Source organism: Delphinapterus leucas, chromosome 19, assembly GCF_059928025.1.
Source record: "Delphinapterus leucas isolate spDelLeu-1000000601 "Yukka" chromosome 19, BTC_Dleu_Yukka2, whole genome shotgun sequence".
In the NCBI taxonomy this organism is placed as follows: domain Eukaryota; kingdom Metazoa; phylum Chordata; class Mammalia; order Artiodactyla; family Monodontidae; genus Delphinapterus; species Delphinapterus leucas.
This window is the reverse complement of record NC_143147.1, coordinates 12,855,488-12,880,465: the sequence shown is the minus strand read 5'-3', so window position 1 is coordinate 12,880,465 and position 24,978 is coordinate 12,855,488. Positions and strand designations below refer to the sequence as shown.

Here is a 24,978-nt window from a genome sequence, read left to right as displayed (position 1 = left end):
GGAGTCACTAACTTATGTGGTTCAAACGCCGATTTCCTTTCATAAGCCCAGGAGAACTTCCCGTCTGCTAAAAACCAGTGACCAAGAGCCTGCCTTTTCTCTAACCAAGGTCAAAGTCCTTTGTCTCAATGAAATGTGCTAACACCGGCTCCCTCTACTGGCACAGAACTGCCTTAAAAGACATAGAAGATGGGGAAACATCGTAACAAATTCACTCGCGAGTAGTTCTAAAGTCAGTGCCTTCTGTCACTTGATCATCTAGGAGTTCTATTTCTTCTGAAGACAGATAGGGTTGTGTACTTGGCCTCCTCCAGCTCCTCCGTGCGCTGGATGGCGTCCGTCTCGTATTTGGTCCTCCACTGGGCCACCTCGCTGTTGGCCTTGGACAGCGCCCTCTGCATCTCAGCCTTGGCTTCCTGCTCTTCCTCATACTGTTCCCGCAGCAGGTCACAGTCGTGGCGGGAGGACTGCAGGGCGTGGGCCAGGGCGCTCTTGGCCTGCAAAAGTCAGGACAGAGGAGAGGCCCCAGCGGATGACCATTTTAGTGCCGTGTGCATGATGCAATCCAAGTGGGCTCCCGCTGTCATCACCTATGAGTAGAGCTGCCTTTTGTTTCTGCAGGTGGTACTGGAAGGCTAGGTCGGGGAGCGCTCCCTCTGCGGACGTACCTTGCTCTCTTCCTCTAACTGCCTCTTGAGCTCTTCTACTTGCTGGGTAAATGCTTGCTTGCTTCTGGAAAGCTGCGATACTATGCTCTCCTTTTCTTCCAGTTGACGACTCAGCTCACCTGTGTCCAGAAGGGAAATATTTTCACTTCATTCATTCACTCACCAGGTTCCTACTGTATGTAAGGCACTGTGCTGAGATCTGGGGAGAGAGTAAATTACAAGGTGTGGTCCTTTCTTGGGGGTGAAGGGATGTGTCCGTGAAGAGGAAACTGAAAGCACACCCTGGTAAGATACTGTTGTAAACTTCCAGAAGCGTGGAGTAACTTTTGTCAGTAAAACTTAAGAATAATTGTAAACCAAAACCTCACCACCTAAACACTCCCATCAGACCTTTCAGTGGCTGGTGCTTCCAGCTGTTTGCTGGTTTGTCACTGGGGGAAGTACTGCATCTCTTAGCTGCGTTCCTTAGGACTTCTAGTTTCAGTAGTTTGAAGCTGGATTTTTGGGTGGCTACAGTGGTTCTGGTTTATATGCTTACGTAGAGGCAAGAGAAAAAGAAGGTGGGGGAGAGGCCTTCGGACTCCAGGGGTGAACTCCCAAGATCATGGTAGAAGTGGCCCCTGAACTTCTTTTTGTCAGTGTCTCGGTCGAGCTGCTACAAAGGACTGGTTCACCTGTGATGATGGGCTGGAGGACCAGCGCTGGGGGAGCCACGTTTTCTAGGTGGAAGTCCCGGATAATGTTCCCCTGTATTTTTATCACACACCAAGAGCCTATACAAATTGGCCGTGTTTCTTCCTTTACTGTTTAAAATGCTCCATTGCAGACAACGAATCTGCATTAACGTGCAGCGAGAAGTAGAAAAGCCATGGGACTTGGTTCCTAGTCCCACTTCTGCCCTCTAGGTTCTTTTTGAGGCAGGGTTACATTAATTTTGAAAGCGCTTGAAGCAGGTGGTGTTCTGGGTCCCTCCTCATTCCAGTCCATGTCTCTCTCCTTCTTACTGAACTTTCAGTGCTCTCCTCCTTTGGGACATTCTAAATGGCGCTTTCGTGGGTTATTCTGATTGCCTCTCTCCTGAAAATCTGCTTCCCTAGAAATCCTCCCCCAAACAAACCCTGCCTTTCGTTCTGAACAGTTGCCCTCTGTGGGTGTCCAGGAGGCACCGCCCCCACCGTTTCCCGGCGCTCACCGGCCTCCGTCTGCAGACGTGCCTTCTGTGCGGTCAGTTCGCTCAGGCTCCTCTGACATTCCTCGTTCTTGCCCCTGGCCTCGCTTAACTGATCCTCCAGAGTGCGGCAGATTTTCTCCAGATTCGCCTGCAGGGTTGAGAAGGGGGAGGAAGCTGAGTCAGCGATCAGGTGGGAAGGAGGCAGGGTCCCCCTCACCTGAGGATGAGGCGCCCCCACCCCGCACCTTGGACTTGGACACGCTCTCCACATTGCTGCCGAGGTCGTCGAGCTCCAGCTTGAACGAACTCTTCTCCTTCTCCAGCTTCTGCTTGACCCTCTGCAGGTTGTCAATCTGCTCCCCCAGCTCAGCCACACTGTCCGCGTGCTTCTTCCTCAGCGTGGCCGCCGTGGCCTCGTGCTGCAGGGTGGCCTCCTCCAGGTCCCGGCGCAGCTTCAGGAACTCGGCCTCCCGCTTCTTGTTGAGCTCTATCTGGGTGGATGTGACGCCGCCCGCCTCCTCCAGCCGCTCGCTGATCTCCTCCAGCTCCCGGGAGAGGTCCGAGCGCTGCTTCTCTGCTTTGGCGCGGGAGGCCCGCTCTGCCTCGATCTCCTCCTCCAGCTCCTCGATGCGGGCCTGTGAGGGCAGGCCGCCCCACGACACTCCTGACTTCCAGTGTCAACACCAGGCCAGTTTCCCCTCCCATTAGACAAACCACTCTTGGACTGTTCCCCGAACGATACCAATGCTGCAAATTTTCTCTGACACGAGTTTTTCCTGCCTCGACACAGGCATTACCCCTGCAGCGGCCACCCAGGATATAGTCCATTCCAACTGCATGTGGACTTGAAATACTTCAATTATGTGCCTTGTCAACAGTTACGGAAAAACTGTTCATCACTACTGTGTCAGCCCAGCAGAAAGGAGATCCGTGGTCCTGCCCGCTTTGCTCTAATGACGTGCAATAGACACCCCCCACCCACTGTACGTGACCACGTGCGAAAGAAAAGTCCCAAACGCCTCCTACCTGTAGCTCTTTGATTTTCTTCTGAAACTGCAGGCCCAGAGTCTGCTCATCTTCCACTTTGCTTTGCAGCTGACTGTACTCGAAATCCTTCCTGTGAAGGGAAATGCAGAACGTGTGAAGACCAAATACCCGGGAATTGGAAAGCTGAACTCGGTGGTTTCGGGGCGCACTTCTTGAGCCTTTCATCCAGCTGTTGCTTGTCATTCTCCAGATCCAATATGGACTCGTGGGCAAGCTTCAGGTCTCCCTCAAGCTTCCTTTTGTTCCTTTCCAGGTCTACACGAAGCTTCTTTTCTTGTTCTAGGGAGCTTTCCAGCTGCAAAAGTCACCGTTTCCTTTTGAGAACAAATGCTTTGCACCAGAGGGTTCTCGGGGGCTCTTCCCACCCTGAGGCCCAGGCCTCCCGACTAGCATCCTTTACTCACATCATCCACCTGCTGTTCCAGTTTACTCTTGATTTTGCTCAAGGAATTGACTTTGTCCTCTTCAGCCTGGAGGTCATCCAGGGTCTGCTGGTGGGCCTCTTGGAGGGCTTTCTTCTCCCTGGTTAACTTTGCAATGGTTTCATCCAAACCAGCGAGTTCCTCAGTAAGGTTTTTAACCTAAGAAGAAGCCACAGGCAATTATAAGAAGAGATCAAGTCGGGTTTGCATTGACCACATCAAGCTGGAAGGGCCCGCAAAGAGTGTACCACCTTGTTCTCTGTGGCATGTTTCTCCTTCTCAACCTTGGCCAGTGTGAGCTCAAGGTCATCTATGTCTTTCTTCAGTTCCGAACATTCGTCCTCCAGTTTCCTCTTCTTGGCCGTCAGCTCAGCATTGATCTCTTCCTCATCGTCAGCTCTCTCAGTCACCTCCTTGATCTTTGCCTCCAGCTGGAACTTGGCTTTGATCAGTTGATCACATCTTTCCTCTGCATCCAACAAGTTTTCACTTTCCTTAAAAAAAAGAAAAAAATATATCATGATTTCCTTTAATGGTTAAAAGATAAGATTTGTGACATTCCAGTATTTTGTTATACATGAAGTCCTTTACGAAGCATCGCAACTAAAAAGCAAAACTCCCACCAAAAGTCATTTTCTTAAATAATCAAATCTAGAAGGAAAGTTTTAAAAAAATTCCTAAACACCTACAGCTTGTACTTGGAGCTGCAGGTCATTCTTCTCTTGTACTAGAGTCACCAATTTTTCCTCCAATTCCTTCCTTTTTGCCTCTGACTTGGCGAGTTCATCTTTAGTTTTCTGGAACTCTTCCTTCATGGTGGCCATCTCCTTCTCGGTTTCTGCGCTCTTGAGGAGGGGCTTGATCTTGAAGAAGAGTTTCATCCAGGGCCAGTGCTTGACGTTCATGAAGGCTCGGATGTTGTACTGGATGCAGAAGATGGACTCCCTAAAAACAAAACATCAGTGTTTTTCTAAGAGAGACTCCCCACTTCTCCCGAAGAGCTCAGGTCTGAGCACAGACCCCGCTCGACCTTCTCTGCACCATCTTCTGGAATTCCACGCGCATGAGGAACCCTCTGCACACAGCTTGCGTCCGGGTGATCAGCTTGGCCAGGCGGTCATCCCGCATTTCCTCCAGGGTTCCCAGCAAGCCAGCCTTGAAGAACACCTTGAGGGGAGAAGGATGACTCGAGTCAGTTTTCTGGAGAAGGCTAACGGGGACCACACGCCAGCGTCTGTCAGAGCTGATGCAGTACCTTGGTGTGTCCAAACTTGTACTGACTGTGATCAGTGTCGATGGATGCCAGCAGCTTTTCACACGCCTTCTTGCTGTCGATGAACTGCCCCTCAGGGATGGCGCTGGCATTCAGCACTCGGTATCTGCCGTTGTGGACACAGAAACATCGTAGACCATTAGCAAAGACATGAACTTTGGAAACCAGTTCAGGCCTGTCTTCCAAGAGGCAAGAAGGCCAAGGTCCAGAAAGGGAAGGAATCTTGCTCTTGGTCACAGGCCAGATAGTGGCCTAGAACCTAGGCCTACTGACTCTTAGGCCAGGTGTTTTTCTGACGTGTTGTATGTCAGATAAGCTCCTGAGAAAATGTGGGAGAAAACTGTATACCTTGGCCGAGTGGTAGGTTAATCATTCTACATGGAGTCCACAGCTGTTCTTTTGAAACGGGTCTTTTCATACCAGGATTCCTCCCTCTCAAGTCCCAGCGTTTGCACATCTTCTCGAGAAGCAGACAGAGCATTTTCTCACACACCTTTGTTTAAAATCCCCGTAGAGGATCCTGCTCGGGAAGCCCTTCCTGCAGATACGGATGCCTTCCAGCACACCGTTGCAGCGCAGCTGGTGCAGGACAAGGCTGTGCTCCATGGCGCCTGGGAAGAGAAGCCGCAAACGTCAGCTTCACACACAACCTCCTAAAGCCTGAGTGCCGCCTGCAGAGCCAGCGGGTGTCTTACCTGGGGTTTTGGTTCCGTTGGGAATTATACAGCGCACAAAGTGAGGGTGGGTGGTTCTTAAATTTGACATCAGCTTGTTCAGGTTTTCCTAAAAGAAAAAGACTAAATTTGATAGTGAGCCTACTGTAGGCTTTTACAGACACGGAGATATATTGTAACAAAAGAGTAAGGTATGTATTTTAAATTTATCATAAATTCTAAGGAATAAAGGTATTATTTAACTTTTTCTTTTAATAATCTTTTGGCTAGAAGTGTCGGCAAATAACTGATATAACAGACTTTTGCTTCACAGTGAACCACCAGAGACTAACCAAGTACAAAATGCCTCTGAAATCAACTCAAGAGGAGTATCCAGCTCCACTGGGCACCGGACATGCTATTGCCTGTGTCCTTCAGGCAAGTCGGAAAGTCTGTACTGAGGACTCGCCTCCCTGGCCAGCCGGCACACGCAGCAGATGCCGTTTAAAGTGATAGCTCAGTTCTGGTCCTCCATCTATTAGACCTCCTCTGTGCATCACCATACTGCCACTCACCCTCCCTAAGTGACAGACCACATCACCGTTCCTGAGTGAATCAAGTTTAGCATCTCTGCGTTGCTCATTTTGAGATGACTTAAACCAATTACAAGCAAATAAATTTGTATCTTTCTTACCCTGAAAAGGGCAGAGACGGTTTGGAAGGAAGAACCCTTTTTCTTGGCAACTTTCTTCTTTCCACTGTCAGCTGAAAGAAAGAAAAGATGGCATGTGCTGTTAGCAGACCTACAGAGCCGTTCCAGTCCCGTGGGCTGAGTGGAGTGAAAAAGTGCGGGTCCAAGGCACCCCGCGGAGTCTGTTACCATCTGCCATGGCGAAGGTGGCGTAGAGGTGTGCCAGGAGCCTGTTGGAGGACTTCTGGTACAGGCCGACCGCCGTCTCGTTCAGGGGGTCCTTGTTCTTCTCCAGCCAGCCCGAGACGCTGTAGTCCACGGTGCCCGCGTAGTGGATCAGCGAGAAGTGGGCCTCGGCCCTGCCCTTGACCGCCTTGGGCTTCTGGAAGTTGCTGGACTTGCCCAGGTGCTGGTCATACAGCTTGTTCTTGAAGGAGGTGTCTGTGGCCTTGGGGAACATGCACTCCTCTTCCAGGATGGAGAAGATGCCCATCGGCTGGACCAAGGCAGGGTGCATACGGGGCAGGCATGAGCTGCAGTGTCAAGCAGCAGGTCGGCGGGGGGCGGCTGCTGACTGCACACAGCAGGTACCTTCTCGATGAGCTCAATGCAGGCGGCCAGGTCCATCCCGAAGTCGATGAACTCCCACTCGATGCCCTCCTTCTTGTACTCCTCCTGCTCCAGCACGAACATGTGGTGGTTGAAGAACTGCTGCAGCTTCTCGTTGGTGAAGTTGATGCACAGCTGCTCCAGGCTGTTGTACTGACACCAAAACATAAGGTTCACATGAAAAGTTAGACTTCTTTCAAAATCAAACACGCATCAGCCTTCCTCCTCATGGTCTCGGGCTCTCGCCAGCTCATTTTTGCTTTCAGGAATGGGCACATTCTTGGGCTCAGCGGAGACCACACATCCTTGGAGTCTTCTCTGATTTCCAGCTGGAAGATGCTTCTCCTGAGTCCATGGTCTGGGCCTCTCCTGGGCACTGGCCACGGCCTGCCTTATCTGTAGTAGGTCTTCTGTGTGCCTTACGTACTTCTCGTTGTCCTCTACAAACTACAAGCTCATCTTTTTTTCACCTGCAAGTCTTATACCTGGCAGACATCAAACATATGCTTTGATGAATGGCTATGTGCTTCTAACCCAGAGCCAGTAGGATATTTATGTAAAACATCACATGGTTGGCTTATTGTCAACTTCTTCTCTGTTTCTGGCTCTCCCTATTGTCAGTAATTGCATTTGATTTTTTGTTTTCTTTTATCCATTTGAGGATGTCTTTAAAATTCCACTTGACACAAGCCTTCCTCCCTCTTAAAATAATACAAGCCCTTCCATGTTCTCTTCTACCTGATCCACCCTCCATCTTGTTTTCCTCCAAGATGTGATGCTGGATGACGTGTGGGCTGCCTTGACATCTTGCCTATAGGATCACGAAAACCAGCCCCCAACACAAAGCCAAATGAGTATAACACAAACCTCAAAGATCTCAAAGCCCGCGATGTCCAGGACGCCAATGAAGTGCTGTCTTGGCAGTTTGGTGTCCAGCTGCTGGTTGATGCGGGTGACCATCCACAGGAACAGCTTCTCGTAGACGGATTTGGAGAGGGCGTTCACGGCATGGTGCACCTGTGGGGAGGGGCCAGCCGGTGAGTCTGGAGGCAGCGGCCGTCGGGTGCTGCGTCCTTTCCCAGCCTGCGGCAGCCACTTACCTGGTCCACAGTCTGGCCCTTGGTAACATACTCGTTCCCTACTTTCACTCTGGGGAAGCACAAAGCTTTCAGGAGGTCCGAAGAGTTCAGGCCCATCAGATAGGCTGTCTTGTCAGCCACTGGCAGGAAAAGAAGGCTGATTACAAGGGAAACCCCTGATGCTTGGCAAAGCGGAAGAACCACTCTGAAAGTCATCCGGATGTTTCCACGCTCGGCTCAGCCCATCTTCATGTGTTTACATTCCGTGTCTCTAAACTGCTTACCTGTGGCCGGTGGGAGCTGAGTCACTCAGAGAATATGATAGATTTTATGAAAAGGCGGCACTGGGTTCCAGAAAACCCTGGTCACTCCTTACTGTATTTGAAGCAGGACCATTCTAGTGATTCAGCAGACGGGGCAGTAACCGTGCCTGTAGGCATCTGAGCCCTGAAGAGGTTCGCCTCTCTAGGCAGGAGGAGGAGTAACTGCTTTCAAAAGAGGCCCTGAAGGGCTTCCCTGGTGGCGCAGTGGTTGAGAGTCCGCCTGCCGATGCAGGGGACTCGGGTTCATGCCCTGGTCCAGGAAGATCCCACATGCCGCGGAGGGCTGGGCCTGTGCGTTCGGAGCCTGTGCTCCGCAACGGGAGAGGCCACAACAGTGAGAGGCCCGCGTACCGAAAAAAAAAAAAAAAAAAAGGCCCCGAGCGACCTCAGCTGGACGCCCCCTGGCCCTGGTGCGCGGCCGCCGCGGTGACGTGGTACCTTCGGTGCCGTCTGGCTCCGCCTGCTCCTCCCGCTGCTTCTGCTTGAACTTCATGTTCCCGTAGTGCATCACGGCGCCTGTCAGCTTGTAGAGTCCACATTTCTCCTCTGGGGTGAAGCCCAGGATGTCAATGGCGCTCTGGCATCGGAGGACAGCACGTCAGCCGGCTGACCCCAGTGGTGGAGGAGCAGCCCCGCGCCCACCCCTCCCCCGCGTCTGCTTACATCCGTAGCCAGCAGCTCCTCCGCATCGTCAATGCTGCCCACCAGGATCTCCCCCTGGCTGATGAACGGGTAGTCATAAGGGTTGGTTGTAATAAGCAGCAGCTCTGCAACAATGACCATTTAGAGGAGGTCACATGGATGCAAAGAAAACATCCACTAGGGGCTTTCAGCTTCTGTGTCCTCAGCTGAGACTTTTGCTGCTGGGGCCCAGGCTGAGGGTAGAGTTAGAAATCTCTTAAACAGTCTCTCGATACTCAGGCTGTGGCTGAATATAAAGTCCAGGGAAGACTCTGCAGCCCGCCCAGGCCATGTAGGGTAAGAACCACAGAGAGAATATTCAAATTCTCTTGCTTTGCGTGCAAAGGGTGCAGATCCATGTCGGTTGGGAAAGGTTAATCGGGAAAACTGGCCGAGTGTGGGCCAGGACAGAGCCACGGGGAGGGAAGCACAGATCATTTGGTAGAATCACAGTCTTTTCCAAAACCTGTTGAAAAGCTGCAGCCTATTTCCAGGCTTGGGCTCAGAAGGCTGAGCAGACACAGTCAGGGAGCAAAGAAGGGCACGAGGCCCCTGTTAGGTGCGGGACAAAGGGCAGGGTGGACATCCACCAGCTGGTGGTTCATCTGATTTTGCGTTGGCCTCACAGCGTTTGGTGAAATGTTGGTTTCTGTGCCAGAACACAAGGGGGCGCTAGAGGACCACTAAATGCTTGGTCATTCGGCCAGTTTCTACAAACCAGAGCTGAATAAACCAATTGTGTCTCAGCCTTTTACTGTCCATTGGATTGCGTTTTTCAAATTGGCATGTCACTGTCAAAACAGCCGCATCCCATTTCTAAAGCAAGCTTCCTCTGCTGGCTGCCGAGTCACCTGTGCATACACACAGCTCTCTTTGGTCCACTCACTCAAAAGGCGAAATGCCTCAGACCAACCCCTCTGGGGACGTCCTCACCTATGAGCTCGGGCTTCTTGTTGGAAAGAATCTGGTAGAAGATGTGGTAGCTCCTCTCAGCCTTCAGCTGGAAGGTTACTCTCGATTTTTCCAGCAGATCTAGGAACACAAACACAGGACTGTTTTCCAAACCGCTCCCCTGATGTCCCGAGACATCACCTGATCCCAGGGATCTACTTACACGTTTCAATGTCTGCAGAGGCCAGCTTGCCCGTGGCACCAAAGTGGATTCGGATGAACTTGCCCTGTGGGGGAAGGGAGACCAGGGGCACCGTGACGCCAGGTGTTCCTACCCATCTGCTGGGGAATGTGAACGGGAACCTTACTCCCCAGTAATTTGAAGTGAGGCACGTCCTCCTCTCCCTCTCCTCTTTCCGGTTGGCTGTGTCTCCCTTCTCCATCCCCTTGTTCCACACTGCCTCCAAACGCCACTCCCCTACCCTCCCACCCCCAAGACGGTCAACAAAGTAAGAGAGATTGTGTTCAAGATGCAAATCACACCGTATCACTTCCCTCTTAAAGGATCCCTCAGTAGCTTCCTGAATGAAACCCAAACCCCTTCTCCTGGCCTACAGACTCCGAGGCTCCAGGTCCCTCCCTACCACCCCTCCCCACCTCCCCTCATGCTGCCTGCCTCGCTGCAGCCCCTCGGACCCTCTGAGGTCCCTTGACCCCGCCAGTCCCCTGTCCTCATCCTGTGGATCTTGGGGTTCACAGGCCAGCCCCCCCCACCAAGAGGGCTTCCCTGCCAGCCCCGTCTAAAGGAGACCCGGCTCACAGTTACACGACCACACGTCCTCTTTACTGCACTGTCTACCAAGGAATCCTTGTCCCAGACTGTCTTGTTGATTTGTTTCCTTCTTTCGCGGTCCACCCCCAGGACTGCAGCCTCCTGGAAGCAGGGCCCTCGCCTACTTGCGGGCCTCAGAGGAGCTCCCAGCTTGAGCCGGTGCAAACTCACAAAGCGGGACGAGTTGTCGTTCCTCACGGTCTTGGCGTTCCCGAAGGCCTCCAGCAGCGGGTTGGCGCTGATGATCTGGTCTTCCAGAGTCCCCTGGAGCAGGGGGTCGGGGCAGGAAGAGCCGCACGCGACAGTGAGCTCTGCGGCGCCTGCTGCCTTCGCTCCTGCAGCCCCGGGTCGCCAGACCCTCCCTGCCCTGCTTTCCAACCTGGGGCCCAGCCAAACCATCAGCACGCCTCACGCTTGCCATTCTTAGATTTGGCTCAAGCTGGGTGCCTTGACCTAAACCTCCTCACTTAACCCTTGAGCTCCTTGATTCTCCAGGTAGCTAGGTCATCGGTGTTCATTTCATACTGTTATAATATATTCGTTTTGAAAGGCAAGTAGACACTACAGTTCTCTCCAATTGGTATGTGTGATTCTGGTGTATGTGAGCTGCTCCCAAACTGACTTTTCTTAGTGGAGCCTTAGAAGCTTGTTTTCTAGGCAATCACAGGATCTGGTCCTGTAACATCAACCACATGCTGGGTCGTCTAGGAGAACTGGCTGTCCTGCGAGACTTTAAATCCTGGCCTGCTCTCCCTTCCTTGTGGAGGTGGGGTGTCGCCTCCCCGTGCCCCCTCGTTCTGAAGTTAAAGACAAAGGTTGGCAGTGGAAGCAGAACAAGCCTTTCTCCTCTCCATACCCTCATTTTGGAGTCCTTCTTCTTGGCGAGGTCTCCAGTCGCTGCAATTGTTGCAAAGTACTGGATGACCCTTTTGGTGTTCACAGTCTTTCCTGCCCCGGATTCTCCGCTATTCAGGGCAGTCGAAAGAGAGACAGAGAAACAAGTCCCGTGAGTGTAAATTGGCCCCCTAAGATGTCACCCGAGCCACAGCAGACGCACACCTCCCAACAAATGTGAGACCACTCGGAGAGGCCCCGGGGGAGAACGGCACGGCTGAGCGGGCTGGATGGGGAGCTCCAGCTTCCTGAGGCCTCACAGGCCTTCCTGCCCGTCTCTCCCCAACGCCCAGCCCCACATCTTTGCATCACAGACTTCATTCTCGGTACTTTCTCATTAACAAAACAGAGCAAGTGGCATCTTCCCCTTCTGCACTGGGGACAAAGGGCCACAGCTATGAAAACACTCTACACCTTGGATACTTACGTGATCAGAATAGACTGGTTTTCACGATCTGCCAAAGGGAAAGATAGAGTTGATAGCAATATGAAAAGAGCTTCCTCAACCTAAATGTCCATTGACAGAGGAATGGGTAAAGAAGCTGTGGTGTGTGTGTGTGTGTGTGCGTGTGTATATATACGCACACACGCACACGCACACACACACTGGAATACTACTCAGCCATAAAAGAGAATGAAATAGTGTAATTTGCAGTGACATGGATGGACCTGGAGACGATCACACTACGTGAGAAGTCAGACAGAGAGACAAGTGCCATATGATACCACCTATGTGTGACTGCGTGATACAAGTGAACTTAGGTACAAACCAGAAACAGACTCCCGTAGGTTACCAAAGGGGAAAGGGGGTGGGGGAGGGGTAAATTAGGAGTTTGGGATTAGCAGATGCAAACGACTGTATATAAAATAAACAAGAAGGTCCTACTGTATAGCACAGGGAGCTATATTCAGTATCCTATAATAAACCATAGTGGAAAAGAATCTGAAAAAGAATATATATATATAAACTGAATCACTTTGCTGTACACCAGAAACTAACACAACACTGTAAATCAACTATAGTCCAAGAAAAAACCTTTTAATAAAAATAAAAAGAGCTTCCCAGTTTTCCGCCATGTCTCCAGCAGTCAGAGTTCACTGCACAGTTCCCTTTCCCACTACTATCCTGTTTAGTCCTAGGTGGGAGCTTGAAGAGACTCCTCTTTGAGAATGAGGCCCAGAGAGGTTAAGCCCCCCACTTACAACCAGCCACGGGCTTCTCACTGTATTAGGCTGAACCATATGAAATTGTCAGTCTTTGTTTTGGGCCCACAGAAATGTCAGTTTCGTATGACGTAACCCATGCTTGCACTAAATCCAAACTTCTCACCAGGGCCTGCAAGCCCCTAAAATATGTGGCCTCTTTCGTCTTTTTTAAGCACCTCTACCCTCCTGTCCTTTGTATGGAGGCTGCACACTGGACAGGGCGGGTGCAGGATCGCATGGCAGCTTCCCTGAGCCCTCCCCCCGCCCCAGGCTTCCTTCTTGGAAACCTACCTGTGAGCATGAACTGATACGCATTGTCAGAGATGGAGAAGATGTGGGGCGGGGCCTCCTGGCGCTTTTTGCCCCGGTAGCCCTCCACCACCTCGGGGTTGTACACCGGCAGCCACTTGTAAGGGTTGACAGTGACACAGAAGAGGCCCGAGTAGGTCTGGGGGAGCGTAAAAAATATATATGTATGTATACATGGGTGTGTGCCTGTACACATAAAACCTTCTTTTTGTTATTTCACTTCTCTTTATGAGAAACTTGTAAAGGAGGCAAGATACGACTTCTCTTTATAGATGAGGCAGCCGACTCAAGAGGGTTGTAACGGACCTCCCGCCGCTGGTGGGTGCCGGCGCCAGGACCCCAGCCTCGGACCCACCTCGCCTGCCCCCGCCCCGTTCATCTCTCACCTTCTGATCCTGCATCACTCTTGTCGCCCTTTCTCCTTTTCATTCCCCCTCTTTTGCTGAGCAGCTCAGTCAGCACCAGTCCTTCTAGAGCCCATCCCACCACAAGCAGCTCAGCCCCACCCCACCCCGTCAGAGGTCCCGGAAACCCAGCAAACGCAGGCACTGACGTAGATCATCCAGGAGGTGTAGCGGTCCTTGAGGTTGTACAGCACGGCCGGTTCATTCAGGTGCGTCAACATGGCCATGTCCTCGATCCGGTCGAACTTGGGCGGGTTCATCGCGTACACGTCCTCTGGCTTCACCACCAGGGTCTGAAAGGGAAGGGGTACAGTGCACACCTGGGCTTCTCTGTGCGTTTTGCCCCTGCAGCTATCTGTCTCCCACGCCCAGATCAGAAGAAGCAGGTGCTGGAGAAAACGCCTGTTTGACAGGGAGGGAGACAGGGCTGGGCGCGGCTTGCAGTGGTGGTGACGGAATGGGATTTGTTTCTGTTACTTGGGCTTTTGTTTTTTTCCATCTCCAATGGGCCTGAGGTGAGGGAAAGATGACAGAAATGAGAAGAGGGTCTCTGTGGGTGGGTGCGGGGATGATGCAGGCGCGGGTGCCAGCGGAAACCTCTCAGCTCCGTGATGCCGGCTGGGCCGAAACCCAGCTCCAGCAGCTCATGGGTTTCTGCTGTCTACTCAGGGAACACGGCAGGTCCACTGGTGTTCCTGAGGCAGGTACCGAAGAGGAGTCTGGTGGCCTTGGGTCACCAGGCCGGTGCCCAGAGTTAGCCGGCATTCTGAGCTCTCTGAAAGCAGCTGCCAAGCCCCCACCCTGCATCTTGCCCGTTCACCCCCTCTGGCCCTTGCTTGTGAAAGAGAACCAGCCCCGCTCCCTTTCTGGGGCGGGAGTGTTACAAGCCAGGAGAAGGAACCACGAGGCAGAGCGGTGGTTCCAGGCACTGGCAGGCGCCTTTGTGCTCCCCTCGAGAGAAGCCCCTTGCCCCAGTGCCCAGCGGGGCTGGAGGACCCTGGCATAGTGGGCGTGGAGCTCAGCTTCCTCTCCCCTGCTCTGCCCTCACCTCCTTCCTGAGACCTCCTTTGAAGATGGTCATTTTCCCCACCCCGCCTCTGGGCAAGGCAGTGGAAAACCTGCCTTTAAGTAGAGATCCACTTAAACCATCCGTGCCATCAGCCCTCCCTGTGAGGGTCTAGACGTCTTAGATTGTCATTCATCAGGTCTACCTTCCGTGTTTCCCTGTGGCTTCATAAGCCCGTTCTTAACTCCATCATCTGAAATGTACTGAGAGCTGCCCTCTGGAGCTTCAGTGCTTGCAAGCATCACAGGACAATTTCGGTGCCTTTTTCCTTCACATCCAACCCAATGACGCTATTTCCTTTACACTTCTCTTTTGGATACCACCCCCCTGCCTTTTTTTTTTCTTTTTTTTTTTAACTTTTCTTAGAACATTTCCAGATTCTTCTGCTCTAGATTCCAGAGAGTAGTGAAGTCCAGAATTCCTCCCAGCATGCCCACAGTACCTGGGCCAGAATGTAGTGGGCTATACTGCTCATTGCCTTCACGATATGGGAAGGCTGCTATGTCACATCGAGCTTGTGGTCCACTAGGATCCTTTACTCGCTTTCCTTACTTCCTTAGTTAGATGGCTATTGCTAGAAGAATTAGGGGGAAACCTAGGCTACCAAAGGAGAGTGTTCTAACAGAGGTCCTCCTACTGTTGGACTCCCAACTGCACACCCCTGGGATACACAGGGCTGGTCCCCTCTGGCCTAGAGTGACGCGCACGTTAACAAAAGCACCCGAACGTCGATTGTTTTGGCCAACCACAACCAGGTGGTTCTCCCACTGTGCAACCTGAGGCCAGTTTTCACTCTGCTTCCTCCGAGGACACCTGGCATGCTAAGGCGGTGATGCCAGGTGAGGCATTCCGGTGCCAGAGCCACGTCTGGAGATGGCTGGGTATGGACCGGACGCACAGACTGGGCAGCCATGGGGAGCAGAGGCCTGGCCGGCCTGCAGAGGGTGTGGACGGGGCTTACCCTGTTGTCTTCGGTTTCCACCGTGACCTTCCCATCCTGGGTACTCTTAATTTTCCCCTTGGCGTATTCTTCCTTTGAGTCGACCACAAAGCAGTAGGTTTTGGCATCAAAAGGCTGGTTCTGAGCCTCGATCCTCTCCTTTTCTGACTTCCGGAGGAAGGGAGCGGCTATGCCGAACACTTCCATTTCGGTGCCGCTGCTCATGGTGTCGGCTGGAAGGCGAACCCACCAAGTGAGCCCTGCTGCCCCCAGGCTCCAGCCCTGCCCCCGAGGGAGCCCTTCAAGGTGGAGCCCCGGGAGCAAGGCTGCCCTCCATCGACCCCCAGGAAAATCAAATGCACACATATTTATTGAGCAGCTACTCTGTGCAAAGGGCACAGAGCGTATGCAATCCAAGCTCCCCCATTAGCCGGGGCTTGGACGGGCGAAGGGACCCTAGAGGCGGGTGCAGTTCTCGGGACTCACTTTCCTCTTCTGCAAAAACCCAGGTGTTGCTGAGGGAAGATTTAAAAATAAACACCATCAGAAATAAACGGCATTCTTCAAAGAGAGTGCGCTAAGCGGCAAATAGCTGAGGAATTTGGGACCTTTCTGGCTCAAGGTGGCTACCTCCTCACAGGAGGACACCGGCGTTTGCTTCCTTCGGTTCTGTTTTGAGAACAGAAGCAGCATCTGACATCAGCGTCTACTCAGAGCATCTCCCCAGGTGCTGCCTCCTCTCCGCTCCGCTCCAGCCTAACCTGTCCTGGTCTAAGCTCTACAGGGCTCTCACCCTCCGGGCCATCGGAGGTGGGAGGAACTGGTACCCTAGAGACCTCTGAGCCAAGGGACCCGACCGGCTTCCTCACCTGAGGGTCACACCCACGGGAGGACAGCGGACAACAGCAGTCGTGGGTAATCAGACCTGCAATAAATACGCAGAAAGCAAGCTCAGGACACGGGAGTGTCTGGGTCGGTTCTGAATCGGGTCCTGATGAACTAACCAAATAAGGATAAAGGACTAATAACTTAGAAAGAGCCTTACCCCAGAGAAAAGCTGGAGGAGCAGATGGGACGTGACCCACAGGTGAGCCAGGAAGGTAGGAAAAGCCCCCAACCGCCCCAAACCTGGCTCCTACCAGCCCAGCACGGCACCCTCCTCAGTCTGCAGTGCCTCCCATTCAGAACTGGGCAGGAAGGACAGAATCCCTGTTAAAAAGGCCAGGGGATCAGGCCCCCTGTCTTCGGTGAACAGGGAGAAATCTCAGATTGGCCGACGGACACCCGCCAGGCACGCAGCGCAGGTGGGGAAGGTGAGGGCAGGGTAGGCGGCGACCCCACTGGCCTCTGCACAGATCGGAGAGGCGAAGGGCAGGCCGTGGCCCACGGAGCGTTGAGGGGAGAGCAGGCCGGAGGACGTGGGTGCTGCAGGCAGCGGGGTGGGCCTTTGGGCCCGAGGCCCAGCTCTGCCTCTAACTAACCTTACCAAAGCCAGACAGGCCCGCACCAGGTGGCGTCCTCCAAGCCGCACTCGGAAAAGAGCCAGCGAGGGGCGCTGCGACTCTCCTCCACCCACAGAGCAGCTACAGAGGGGCTGCTGCCCGCTGACTTTTATACCCCCTGCTAACGCCACCGCTCATTCCTTCTCTATATTTGGAAAGAGAATGACCGACACCACAAGCTGAGGACCAGCTCCTTCCTCACTTTTTTTTGTCGTTGCCAAGGGAGAGGTATCTATAGAAATGAGCGGGATCCATAACCATTTTCCCATTGGGGAAAGCTGGAGGTTTGAGATGCCTTCCTTTGAACTTGGGCCCGGGGTGTCCTCACTCAGTGTGATGGGACAGCCTCGCTGGGGCTCCTGCCTAACTCCATCCTGCAGGCGCCACGGGCTCAGACATCAGTGTGCAGCCCTGGGCAGCAGGTACTTAGAAATCTTGTCCTGTGGGAAAAGGGAGGAAGCCAAGGACAAAACTATTAAAATCCTCTTGGAGTTTTGAGCAAGACTTTTGTCACAACACAGGGTGGTGTGATTGTAAAACTCGGCCAGAAACAACAACAACAACAACGACCCTCTTCCTCCTCCTCCTTTCACTGTGTAACTTTCTATCTCGTTAGTATCATTATTAACTGAATCCTTTCTTAAGTGCCAGTAAGACCAACAAGTAAATTAATGAGGGGGGAGCTACCCGGCCAGACGGTATCCACAGCAACAGCTGCTTTAAGGACCTGTTGTTATTGAGATATACTACGGATTAGGAAAGACCAGCTGCTGGCCTGGGTGGGGGGTAGGGGGAAGGCATGGGCTGCAGAGAAACGGGGGGTGATTGGGGGGCGCTGTCTAACAAGTCTGGTTGTTTCTAAGTCAGGGCTGGAAAAATGAAGCTTCCGGAGAAGAATGAACCTTCTTTCCCTTCTACTTTATGTCTGTTTTTTCCCTATTTTTCCTGACAAATCTTTGGGAGGGTGGCCAGCTGGCATCCTCATTAATTGGTCATTAATTTTAAAGAGTGTCAGCAGTTCCCACTTGAGAATAAGAGCTGCCCCTCCCAACGCACCCACACCAGGCGTGGATACGGAGGCCACTCGAAGAGGTGTGGGTAGGGCAGGGGGAGCAGGACTGTGGTCCCCAAGGTGCAGGGACATTAATTAAGCACCCACTGTATGCTGGCCCCAATGCAGAGCACTTCAAGAAGGTACACAAGAAACGGAAGATGCAGCCTTTACCCTTAATGGTTTCTAGGATAAACGGTGGCTCGTTTTTGACATTTAGGGGATTTTAGATCAAAGCGCACATTTATGAAGTACCTGCTCTGTGAAGGCCAGAAAGGTGAGTGGCCACCAGCGGGGGAGTCAGGAAGTACGGAACCCGCTCGCTTGCCCCAGCAGCCTGCTGTGGGCTTGCTCCCTGTCACACCCCCCCCACGCCACCTCCTTGCTCCAGCTGGGACTGAAACCCCCGTCCCTAGAGCCCCTCCTCATCCAAGAAGAGAGCCCGACCCTCCTAAAGGGTGCATCCGTGCTCTGAAGGGGAGCGGTCTGCCTGAGGTCCTGTCCTGCCTGCCCAGTGACATCAGTCCAAGTCTCTGTGCTATTGGCCAGGCATCTCCTTGGAGGCCTGGTCAGGACAGGTGCATGTCACCTGTGGGAGCAGAGGTGTTAGCAAGCCCCACGGGGCTGAGGGACAGTGCGAGGGGCCCTGACCACACCTTGGGCAGTGACGTAGCAGGGTGGCCATGGGACAGGGAAAGGTGCTGGCGGCTCCTTCTTAAACACCTAGAGTTACGGCTGGGAGGGGCTTTGTGGGCAACGGGAAAAGGGTCAGTTTGCTCTTTGCCTTGTGTTGTCACCAGTTTACCCGTCTCTCTGCATAATCATATCCATACCCACCTCCAGGAAGCCGAAAGGATGTTTTCCATACAGGTCTTCCCTGAGTTCGTTGTAAAACAGCCCCAGGTCACATTACTGAGCCCAGCCTCAGCTCTGAAGTGCCGACAGCCTTCCACCCCAGCTTTTCCAAATCACGCAGCCTGTCGTCCTTCTTTCCATCACGCTTCTTCCTCCTGCAGGTATAGAGTGTTCAGCTGGGGGATCTCAGAGGTCGTTTGCTGGTCAGCCTGCTTTTGCATAGGAGGAGCTGGAAGGCAGGAGGGGTAGGAAGCTTGCCCAAGGCCAGAGAAGGAGGGTCAGGGTTAGGCAGAGAGCTCCACTCTCCAGAAGAAACTCTGAGGACAGAAATGACAACAATAACTGCCACAGAGAAAAGTTTTAAAACTAGATACCAGGAATCAAAAAGTACGGCCGTCTGGAAATTATCTGTAGGAGGGAAGAGCAGCACGTGCAGCAGCTGCGGGCTGTGGGGCTTGGGAGTCAGACGGGCCTGGGTGCGAGTCCCACTGCTCGCCTCTCATTTACTGTGTGATGGCCGGCATTGTGCCTAACTTCTCTGAGCCTGTTTTCTCATCTGTAAAATGGGGATGATACAGCTGCCTCACAGACTAGTTATGTGCATTTGATAGGATATTAAAATGTCAGACACGCCCTGCCCAGTGCTGTGTTTATAGCACATTGTAGATTTGAAGTTTTCTTCCCTGTCTGAAGGTTTCCATGTGTTACACACAGTATGACTGGTTATCTTGATGACATTGAGTAGATCATATTGGATATTTGTTTTATCGATATGAGGAGGCAGAAGGGACATATATATATGTGTGTGTTTTTAAAAGATTTCCATCCAAAGAGAGAGAAATCTTAAAGAAGAAGACCACTTGGTGCTTAAATAGGCAGCTTTCAGGGCTAACTGGACCCTCGGCTGGTGTGGAATTCCTCCTCTGATCAGCTGGGGGACAGATGACTTACCAGTGTATTATTAGCCAGCTTTATGGGAAAAGGAGGAGCCCTTGTTCTTTCAGCCATCACCCAGCGAGAACTAATCCCCACAGCCTGGACACAGAGCTGCGTTTATTCCTGGGTGCGCTGGAAGAAAATGTATTGTCTCAGGAATGCAGGCAGCTCCAGAGGCGCTATTTGGAGAGTGGCTGAGTCCCCTCGTCAGAGCCGGCAGCTTCCTCCTGAGCTATTTTCCTCTACTTCTGTTTGATGTCTGATCCACATGTGGACATGGAGCCCCTAGGACAGCACTCTGTCAGAGCATGACGTCAGCCGCAGGAGCAGATGCCTCCGGGATCAAGTGCCTTCTCCATGTCCCGCTTGAGGGGGATTTGGTGTCAGTGGAAGCAGGGAACTTGGTTATTCTGAGCGAAGACCATTCCCTGCCAGTGAGGTGAAGGTGGAGGTCCTGAACCGGTGTCCAGAGCCCCAGGTAATAAATAAAGCCGAGAGGGCCCAAAACTCTCCTTTAATTCAATTCAACAGACACCTACTTTCCCCACCTTTCTATTAGGAACAAAGTCAAATCTGTAGGTAAGCACAAAGCACAGTCGTGCGCATCCAGGGTTAAAATGCAGTTGGAGTTGATGCCAGAGCCACGCTACTGACCACCGCGCTAATTATATGAGAGGGCTTCGGGAATGGATGCTTCCAGAATTATGACATGAGCCAGAAGTTGTGAAGTCGATCAGAGCAAACGTTTTAAAAGGTCAAACCCCAATGTGTGAGTGAAAGGGAGAGCTGGTGCCAAAAGGTGACCAGGAAAAGGGAGGATGCCACACACAGAGAGTCAGAGGAGAAGGCTAAAGATGAAAGTGAGAGAAGGTTTGAGAGACAGTCGCTGGCAGAGAAGAGACGAGTCCCATACCTGAGATGGGGTGGCTGCGGCTGCTGTCCGAAGTCTGCAGATGGTTCAGAAGATTGATGGGCCCGTGTGGTTGGGAGCTTGGAGCAACATGACTGAAGCAGGGAAGAATGCTTTGAGAGGAACAGAAGACGGACGTTCCAAGGAAAGGAGTTTATAAACAGCAGGCATGACCCAGGGCTTTGCCAGGGTATTTGAGGACAGGAAGGAAGAATGACGCATGCATCTGAACAATGCCATGGAGAAGGAGGCAAGCAAACTAGTCCACCAGGTGCGTGTGGATGTGGAAGGTAAAGATCAAAGATCACCAGGAGGTCACCACTGGGAGGAAGTAGAGAACAAATGGCTCCATAATAATAGAGAACTTGGAAGAAAGGTGGCCAATTTGAGGTGTGGTAGTTGATTAATATTTAAGCCATAACCTTTAAATTGAAGGATAACACTGAATTTTCATTTAAAGTCGTGCTTTTCGAGAGAAATGACCCAAATAAAATAAGAGGAGAAATAACGACCAATACGGCAGAAATACAAAAAAAAAAAAAAAAAAAGTAAGAGAATACTATGAACAATTATATGCCAACAAATTGGACAACCTAGAAATGGGTAAGTTTCTAGAAACATACAGGCTGTCAAAACTGAATCAAGAAGAAATTGAACAGACCAACCACCAGAAGTGAAATAGAATCTGTAATTTAAAAAACTCCCTGCAAACAAAAGTCTAGGACTGTACGGCTTCACTGGGGAATTCTACCAAACATACAAGGAAGAACTTATATCGATCCTTCTCAAACTCTTCCAGAAGATTGAAGAGGAGGGAACACTCCCAAAGTCATTTTATGAAGCCGCCATCACCCTGATACAAAACCAGACAAAGACACTACCAAAAAAGAAAATTACAGGACAATTCTTTGATGAAAATAGACGCAAAAATCCTCAACAAAATATTAGCAAACTGAATCCAACAACACATAAAAGTGATCACGCACCATGATAAAGTTGGATTCATCCTAGGGTCGCAAGGATGGCTCAATATACACAAATCAATGTGATACACCATGTCAACCAAAAAAAAAAAAGACAAAAGCCACATGATCATCTCAATAGATGCAGAAAAAGCATTTGATAAAATTCAACATCCATTCATGGTAAAAACTCTCACCAAAGTGGTTACACAGGGAACAAGTCTCAACATAATAAAAACTATTTATGACAAACCCACAGCCAACATGATACTCAATAGTGAAAAGCTGAAAGCCTTCCTGCTAAAATCTGGAACAAGACAAGGATGCCCACTCTGACCACTTCTATTTAACATAGTATTGGAAGTCCTAGCTACAGCAATTAGACAAGAAAAAGAAATAAAAGGTATCTAAATTGGAAGGGAAGAGGTAAAACATGGAGATGACATGGTAACTCTACATAGAAAACTCTAAAGACTCCACACAAAACTATTAGAACTGATAAACGAATTCAGCAAGGTAGCAGAATACAAGATTAACATACAGAAATCTGTTGCATTTCTTTACACTAACAATGAAATAACGGAAAGAGAACGTGAAAGCTCCGGTGCAAGATGGCGGAAGAGTAAGACGTGGAGATCACCTTCCTCCCCACAGATACACCAGAAATACATCTACACGTGGAACAACTCCTACAGAAAACCTACTGAATGCTGGCAGACCTCAGACCTCCCAAAAGGCAAGAAACTCCCCAAGTACCTGGGTAGGGCAAAAGAAAAAAAGAAAAAACAGAGACAAAAGAATAGGGACGGGACCTGCACCAGTGGGAGGGAGCTGTGAAGGAGGAAAGATTTCCACACACTAGGAAGCCCCTTCGCGGGCAGAGACTGCGGGTGTCAGAGGGGGGGAAGCTTCGGAGCAGCGGAGGAGAGCACAGCCACAGGCGTGCGGAGGGCAAAGCGGGGAGATTCCCGCACAGAGGATGGGTGCCGACCAGCACTCACCAGCCCTAGAGGCTTGTCTGCTCACCCGCCGGGGCGGGCGGGGCTGGGAGCTGACGCTCGGTCTTCAGTCGGAGCGCATGGAGAGGACTGGGGTTGGGGGCGTGAACACAGCCTGAAGGGGTTAGTGCACCAAGGCTAGCCGGGAGGGAGTCCGGGAAAAGGTCTGGAGCTGCCGAAGAGGCAAGAGACTTTTTCTTCCCTCTTTGTTTCCTGGTGCGCGAGGAGAGGGGATTAAGAGCACTGCTTAAAGGAGCTCCAGAGACGGGCCCGAGCTGCTGCTAAAAGCGTGGACCCCAGAGACGGACATGAGACGCTAAGGCCGCTGCTGCCGCCACCAAGAAGCCTGTGTGCGAGCACAGGTTACTATCCACACCCCCCTTCTGGGGGGCTGCACCCGCCACTGCCTGGGTCCCTGGATCCAGGGACAACTCACCCATTAGAACGCAAGGCGCGCCTCAGGCTGGTGCAACGTCACGCTGGCCTCTGCCGCCGCAGGCCCGCCCCGCACTCCGTGCCCCTCCCTCCCCCCGGCCTGAGTGAGCCAGAGCCCCCGAATCAGCGGCTCCTTTAACCCCGTGCTGTCTGAGCGAAAAACAGACGCCCTCGGGCGACCTACACGCAGAGGCGGGGCCAAATCCAAAGCTGAGACCCGGGAGCTGTGAGAACAAAGAAGAGAAAGGGAAATCTCTCCCAGCAGCCTCAGGAGCAGCGGATTAAAGCTCCACAATCAACTTGATGAACCTGCATCTGTGGAATAGCTGAATAGACAATGAATCATCCCAAACTGAGGAGGTGGACTTTGGGAGCAAGATTTAGGAATTTTTCCCCTTTTCCTCTTTTTATGTGTATGTGTATGCTTCTGTGTGAGATTTTGTCTGTATAGCTTTGCTTCCACCATTTGTCCTAGGGTTCTATCCGTCCGTTTTTTTTTTAAAATTTTTTTTCTTAATAATTAATTTTAATAACTATTTTATTTTACTTTATCTCCTTTCTTTCTTTCTTTCTTTCTTTCTTTCTTTCTTTCTTTCTTTCTTTCTTTCTTCCTACTTCTACTAATTCTTTCTCTCTACTTTTTCTCCCTTTTATTCTGAGCCGTGTGGATGACAGGCTGTTGGTGCTTCAGCCAGGAGTCAGTGCTGTGCCTCTGAGGTGGGAGAGCCAACTTCACGACACTGGGCAACAAGAGACCTCCCAGCTCCACATAATATCAAACGGCGAAAATCTCCCAGAGATCTCCATCTCAACGCCAGCACCCAGCTTCACTCAACGACCAGCAAGCTACAGTGCTGGACACCCTATGCCAAACAACTAGCAAAACAGGAACACAACCCCACCCATTAGCAGAGAGGCTGCCTAAAATCATAATAAGTCCACAGACACCCCAAAACACACCACCAGACGTGGACCTGCCCACCAGAGAGACAAGATCCAGCCTCATCCACCAGAACACAGGCACTAGTCCCCTCCACCAGGAAGCCTACACAACCCACTGAACCAACCTTAGCCACTGGGGACAGACACCAAAAACAATGGGAACTACGAACCTGCAGCCTGCAAAAAGGAGACCCCAAACACAGTAAGATAAGCAAAATGAGAAGACAGAGAAACACACAGCAGATGAAGGAGCAAGATAAAAACCCACCAGACCTAACAAATGAAGAGGAACTAGGCGGTCTAACTGAAAAAGAATTCAGAGTAATGATAGTAAAGATGATCCAAAATCTTGGAGACAGAATAGAGAAAATGCAAGAAACATTTAACAATGACCTAGAAGAACTAAAGATGAAACAAACAACGATGAACAACACAATAAATGAAATGAAAAATACTCTAGATGGGATCAATAGGAGAATAACTGAGGCAGAAGAACAGACAAGTGACCTGGAAGATAAAATAGTGGAAATAACTACTGCAGAGCAGAATAAAGAAAAAAGAATGAAAAGAACCAAGGACAGTCTCAGAGACCTCTGGGACAAAATTAAATGCACCAACATTCGAATTATAGGGGTTCCAGAAGAAGAAGAGAAAAAGAAAGGGACTGAGAAAATATTTGAAGAGATTATAGTTGAAAACTTCCTTAATATGGGAAAGGAAATAGTTAATCAAGTCCAGGAAGCACAGAGAGTCCCATATAGGATAAATCCAAGGAGAAATACGACAAGACATATATTAATCAAACTGTCAAAAATTAAATACAAAGAAAGCATATTAAAAGCAGCAAGGGAAAAACAAAAAATAACACACAAGGGAATCCCCATAAGGTTAACAGCTGATCTCTCAGCAGAAACTCTGCAAGCCAGAAGGGAGTGGCAGGACATACTGAAAATGATGAAGGAGAAAAACCTGCAACCAAGATTATCTACCCAGCAAGGATCTCATTCAGATTTGATGGAGAAATTAAAACCTTTACAGACAAGCAAAAGCTGAGAGAATTCAGCACCACCAAACCAGTTTTACAACAAATGCTAAAGGCAACAAATGCTAGGCAACAAATGCTAGGCAAGAAACACAAGAGAAGGAAAAGACCTACAATAACGAACCCAAAACAATTTAGAAAATGGGAATAGGAACATACATATCGATAATTACCTTAAATGTAAAT

At 51.0% G+C, this 24,978-nt stretch overlaps 1 protein-coding gene across 1 annotated transcript in view; it reads right to left on the bottom strand.

The window, feature by feature from the left end:
• LOC111186011 (myosin-3) overlaps positions 1 to 24,978 on the bottom strand; it is a 65,708-nt gene that overhangs the window by 5,165 nt on the left and 35,565 nt on the right. Inside the window, exons 2-32 of the mRNA XM_089900336.1 lie at positions 18,550 to 18,722; positions 16,864 to 17,101; positions 16,029 to 16,084; positions 15,181 to 15,392; positions 13,303 to 13,446; positions 12,732 to 12,888; positions 11,662 to 11,689; positions 11,197 to 11,305; positions 10,512 to 10,604; positions 9,732 to 9,795; positions 9,551 to 9,649; positions 8,600 to 8,703; positions 8,375 to 8,513; positions 7,635 to 7,753; positions 7,402 to 7,551; positions 6,517 to 6,687; positions 6,115 to 6,421; positions 5,929 to 5,999; positions 5,277 to 5,364; positions 5,075 to 5,192; positions 4,564 to 4,687; positions 4,339 to 4,475; positions 3,998 to 4,253; positions 3,560 to 3,802; positions 3,291 to 3,467; positions 3,036 to 3,181; positions 2,866 to 2,956; positions 2,085 to 2,474; positions 1,861 to 1,987; positions 669 to 787; positions 301 to 497 (exon numbers count right to left, since the gene is read on the bottom strand). Coding sequence (XP_089756462.1) covers positions 301 to 497; positions 669 to 787; positions 1,861 to 1,987; positions 2,085 to 2,474; positions 2,866 to 2,956; positions 3,036 to 3,181; positions 3,291 to 3,467; positions 3,560 to 3,802; positions 3,998 to 4,253; positions 4,339 to 4,475; positions 4,564 to 4,687; positions 5,075 to 5,192; positions 5,277 to 5,364; positions 5,929 to 5,999; positions 6,115 to 6,421; positions 6,517 to 6,687; positions 7,402 to 7,551; positions 7,635 to 7,753; positions 8,375 to 8,513; positions 8,600 to 8,703; positions 9,551 to 9,649; positions 9,732 to 9,795; positions 10,512 to 10,604; positions 11,197 to 11,305; positions 11,662 to 11,689; positions 12,732 to 12,888; positions 13,303 to 13,446; positions 15,181 to 15,384 — 4,172 coding nt within the window. The 5' untranslated portion in view covers positions 15,385 to 15,392; positions 16,029 to 16,084; positions 16,864 to 17,101; positions 18,550 to 18,722. The remainder of the gene's footprint in view (positions 1 to 300; positions 498 to 668; positions 788 to 1,860; positions 1,988 to 2,084; positions 2,475 to 2,865; positions 2,957 to 3,035; positions 3,182 to 3,290; positions 3,468 to 3,559; positions 3,803 to 3,997; positions 4,254 to 4,338; positions 4,476 to 4,563; positions 4,688 to 5,074; positions 5,193 to 5,276; positions 5,365 to 5,928; positions 6,000 to 6,114; positions 6,422 to 6,516; positions 6,688 to 7,401; positions 7,552 to 7,634; positions 7,754 to 8,374; positions 8,514 to 8,599; positions 8,704 to 9,550; positions 9,650 to 9,731; positions 9,796 to 10,511; positions 10,605 to 11,196; positions 11,306 to 11,661; positions 11,690 to 12,731; positions 12,889 to 13,302; positions 13,447 to 15,180; positions 15,393 to 16,028; positions 16,085 to 16,863; positions 17,102 to 18,549; positions 18,723 to 24,978) is intronic.